The sequence below is a fragment of the Octopus bimaculoides genome, chromosome 27 (assembly GCF_001194135.2).
Source record: "Octopus bimaculoides isolate UCB-OBI-ISO-001 chromosome 27, ASM119413v2, whole genome shotgun sequence".
NCBI classification, from domain to species: Eukaryota; Metazoa; Mollusca; class Cephalopoda; order Octopoda; family Octopodidae; genus Octopus; species Octopus bimaculoides.
Window position 1 is genome coordinate 20,155,182 of NC_069007.1, and position 5,013 is coordinate 20,160,194.

At 35.4% G+C, this 5,013-nt stretch overlaps 1 protein-coding gene across 1 annotated transcript in view; it reads left to right on the forward strand.

The window, feature by feature from the left end:
* The window catches only part of LOC106876896 (brefeldin A-inhibited guanine nucleotide-exchange protein 3), a 48,777-nt gene extending 44,041 nt beyond the window's left edge, over positions 1 to 4,736 (forward strand). The window contains exon 33 of the mRNA XM_052977154.1: positions 3,475 to 4,736. Coding sequence (XP_052833114.1) covers positions 3,475 to 3,822 — 348 coding nt within the window. The 3' untranslated portion in view covers positions 3,823 to 4,736. The remainder of the gene's footprint in view (positions 1 to 3,474) is intronic.
* The last annotated feature ends 277 nt before the right edge of the window (positions 4,737 to 5,013 follow it).

Below are 5,013 nucleotides of genomic sequence, written 5' to 3' on the forward strand. Positions count from 1 at the left end.
ATATATATATATATATATATATATATATATATATATATACACACTTGTATATGTATGTATGTTTATATATGTGTGTATGTATATATATTTATGTGTGTTTCTGATGATGACTCATGTTGGTGTGTTTACATCCCCTGTAACTTAGCGGTTTGGCAAAAGAGACCGATACGATAATTACTAGGCTTACAAAGAGTAAGTCCTGGGGTCGATTTGCTCGACTAAAGGCGGTGCTCCAGCATGGCCACAGTCAAATGACTGAAACAAGTAAAAGAATAAAAGAATATTCTATGGGCTCACAAAGAATAAGGCGAAATTCTTAATGATAATCCAATATGTCATTAATCCCCAAAATGGATTGTTTACACCTTTGATGGTCACGCCAGATACTGACAAAAACAAGTTCTTAATGTGTTAACTACATGCATGAATGGTTGTCATTTGCTGATATCATGAATCACTAACAAGATCCGGTTTGTTGTTTATTGTTATTTTCATGTCTGAACACAGTGATTTTGGGGTTCAGTTCCCAGGCAGTAAATTGGTTTTGGTTACTCTACTAATAACTCCCTTCTTACGATTTCGTTTGTTCAGTGTACTCATGTGGGAGTTTCTTTGCCGATGAATGGACAAGTACCCATTCATTTGCGTAATTTTCTCTGTAAAACATTAATTGCAATGTATAATGTATACATAATGCAGATTATAATGTAGCTATAATCCATATTGTTATCTTTTATTGACTGACATATTTTCGATAAATAAACAAATTAGTTGATTTATGTATCAACAAATTGATAAAGAAAATATCTTCTATCACACATACACACACACACACACCTTGTGTATATATATGTATGCATATACGAGCATTATGTGTATACATATATATATGCATACACACACCCACACACATATATATATATGCATGCATATACAAGTATGTATGTATATACATATATACACATACGAGTATGTATGTATGTATGTCTCTTCTATTTTTTAATTATTCTATACATCAACCCCAGTGCGTAACTGGTACTTATTTCATCAATCCTGAAAGGATGAAAGGCAAAGTCGACCTCAGCAGAATTTGAACTCAGAACATAGATGAAATACCGCTAAGCATTTTGCCCCATGTGCTAACGATTCTGCCAGCTCCACCACATAATAATAATAATAATAATAATAATAATAATAATAATCTTTTCTACAAGATGAGGACAAATATCCGTCAAATGTAAATAACGAACAGAATAGTCTGAATTGTAAAGGGTTGGATAAGCTATATCCAGCCTGGGTATTCTACCGGTTTTTATGTTCAAACCCAGCCAGATCTGACCACCCACACCAACCCTACAATTTTATTCTAAAAAAAATCTCAAAACTTCAAGATAATTCATAATTAATTCAAAACAATTTGAATTACTTTTAACAAAATAATACAAACTGCTAAAGGGCAAAAGCACCAGAAACTTCCTTCTGAATATGCACTGTTAAATGTAGGCTGCATCCGATACGCCCATGTATGTTTTACGTCAAACATGGTAACTTAATCCAGTTTTGCTAACAGTGAATTTACATATAGCTAATCCAGTTTACTTACAAATTAGTTTATTTGTTGTACTTAGATGCCATCAAGTACCGTATAGAAAAATGTCTCACAAATCACCCCTGGGTCTTATCTTATTCAGGAAATTGTGCCTTAATGTTTAATACACCTAAAACTCTTTCTCTTGAATGTGAACAACTAAACTTGAGGGTGTGTCTAGTAAACCCACACCTTTTGTGCCATTAAAATCCACGTATATATGCATGTATGTATGTATGTGTGTGTGTGTGTGTAATATAATTAATATATATATATGCATATATACATGTACATACATATATACATATACATATATATATATATATGTATATACATATGCATATATGGGTACAGGACATCAAAAAATGTAAAACATGAAAAACAAGAACATGAAATACGAAAACGTGGAAAACAAACTTTTTTTTGCGAACAACGAAAGAAACAAATGGAGAAGCAAGACAGGCAACAGAAAGTACAATCCCTTTATCAGTTGGTTGGAGGCCCAGTCTTGCGAGTTCTTTTACAGAGCTTAGAAAAACTGAAGGACCCCTGCAATAAGTGTGTGAATTTGAGACGAGAATATGTTGAATAAGATCATGATTAACTGATCCTCCCGTATTTTCTTTACCCAGAGCCAAGAACTTTTCAACCAAGAACTTTACAGAGCTAAGAACCCCTCTTATATACATGCATGTGTGTGTGTGTGTGTGTGTGTGTGTGTAGATTTGCTGCCTGTGACTATAGATTGTAATAAAACACTTGACTGAAGTGGTTTCCTAAAGGAATAATGGAATGTGATGGGCAGAACGAAATCAGAGGCAGAGATGGAGAGAGTATGACAGACTCACAGTCTGAATGGGAGTTCTATTTCCTAGAAAATGATGCAAAAATGTTTCTTGGAAATTGGCAAAAATGATTCAAGGCTTAGAATAAAAAGATAAAGCAACTTTCGTAACAGTGAAAAATAGTGTGTGTGCAAGTGAATGCGTTTATGTGTGTGTGTGTGTAAGAAACAGGCTAAAATGGAGAAGTGAGTATTATTTTCTTATCTTGTTTCTGTCATTGGACTGTGGCCATGCTGGAGCAGTGTCAAAAAAGGTTTTTAATCAAACAGATTGACCCCTGTAATTATTTTAAAATTTCATGCTCATTCTATGTAATTGCTAAGTTAATTGACAAATAATGCTGGTTTGTTTTGTTTTTTTTTTTCATATTTTTTCAACAATCCCCATTTGGGACTTTTCGAAAAATTTATCATAATTTCCAAAATAATTCACATATGAAGAAAATTTAAATACTATATATTAGATAATATATAAGGTGTCTTGGGAGTTAAGATTAACTTCTAAGACACCTTGCAAAGCCAAAAAATATGAATAAAAAAATTCGGCAGTTAATGCACTAAAAAACCCCCATTATTTCAGCAATTTGAACCCTGAACCATATGTTTGAGAAGCAAGCTTCTTATCACACAGCCATACTACTCTTTTACACATTTCAGTCATTTGACTGTGGCCATGCTGGAGCAACACCTTTACTTGAAGAAATCGACCCCAGCCTAGTACTTTATTCTATCAGTCTCTTTTGACGAACTAAGTTTTGGGGACATAAACACACCAACAAACGATGGTGAGGGGACAAACAGACACAAAGACACACATAAATATATATATATACATATATACAATGGGCTTCTTTCAGTTTCCTACCAAATTCACTCACAAGGCTTTGGTCAGCCCAAAGCTATAGTAGAAGACACTTGCCCAAGGTACCACGCAGCAGGACTGAATCCGGAACCATGTGGTTGGGAAGCAAGCTTCTTACCACAAGGCCACACCTGTGCCTACACCACAAAGCCACACCTGCACCTACAATATATCATATAGGTTCTCCATCACTATTTTTGTTTTTTGTCCCCATTTTTCTCAGACTGGCCTATTTGGGGTCCTGGAATTTGTTGTTACGTTGCTAAAATTTTTATGCCTTCACATCCTGATTTGTCTTTTCTTTTGTTTCAGGACAGTGAAGCTCATTTGAAATCCTGGACCGAATTGCTCTGTGCCATTCTTCGTCTGTTCCAAGAACTACCAGATCATAAATTCTATGCCCTGCTACCGACCGTCTTCAACTGTCTGAACCAGTTAGTGTGCCACTCTCGAGAACAACGCCTAAACGATGCCCTGGCACAGTGGCTCCACAGAGTCGGACACTTAGTCGGAATCAATCCTTTGTAACGACTGAAACCGTTTAGGAAATAAAGAATTATTTCAGAAAACACACACACACACACAGCTACATACAAGCACACTGGCATAGATGCACACAGGTATACACTTAGGCATAGTGATACACAAGTGCACACACTCACTCATGCACACATATACACACACACACACACACAGACAGGTAGATACATACACAGGGACACACATGCTTTTAGTATTTTCCTGTTGAGGAAGGACTAACGCTGAATGAATTTTGTTCCTCACACCACTAACTATATAACAAAATACAGGCACGCAGACATTAACAAGCACCTAAATACACACACACACTAATCATTGTATACAGTATTATAGATCCCTTACAGCCAATCTTACCAATCGGTTTTGCACTGAGTATTAGATAACTGCATATTATATAGCAGTATGGTTGCATAACACCACATGCTATATGTTGGTGTGTGTGCATTTATGTGTATATATATGTGCATGTGTATAGATATATATGTATTAATGTGTGTATATATATATATATATACAAACACACATTCTCATACAAACTATGTAGTTATAAGCATGCACATGCACATATTCACGCGTGCATGTACACACACATATACACTCCCTGTTGAGGAAGGACTAACGCTGAATGAATTTTGTTCCTCACACCCCTAAGTACACACACACACACATAATGGATCAGGATCCGAGTGCATCATTAAGGCAGCGAGCTGGCAGAAACGTTAGCACGTCAGGTGAAATGTTTGCTTGCTTACACACACACACACACACACACACACACACAAAATATCTATTTAATATTTCCATTATTGAATTTTAAATTATTTAAATAAATCATTTATATTCTGGAAGACTTTTACTGCTGAAATAAAAGTTAACAAGCAGATCTCCACATTGGGATTGAACCTGTGTACTGGTATTCATTAGCATGCTGTTTCTCTTTTTTTTTTTTTTCTTTCTCTTTTTGATGGGTTAAAGAATTCTTCCATTAACACAATTCTGGTATGTGTGTGTGAAGCAAACACTCAGAATGATGCGAGACGTTGTGGCACAGACTTTTTGGCACTGCCTATTCAGTGCCATTGCATCTTCTACTATAGCCACAGGCCAACCAAAGCCTTGTGAGTAGATTTGGTAGACAAAAAGAATAAACATATATATATATTTCTTTTATTATTTTTC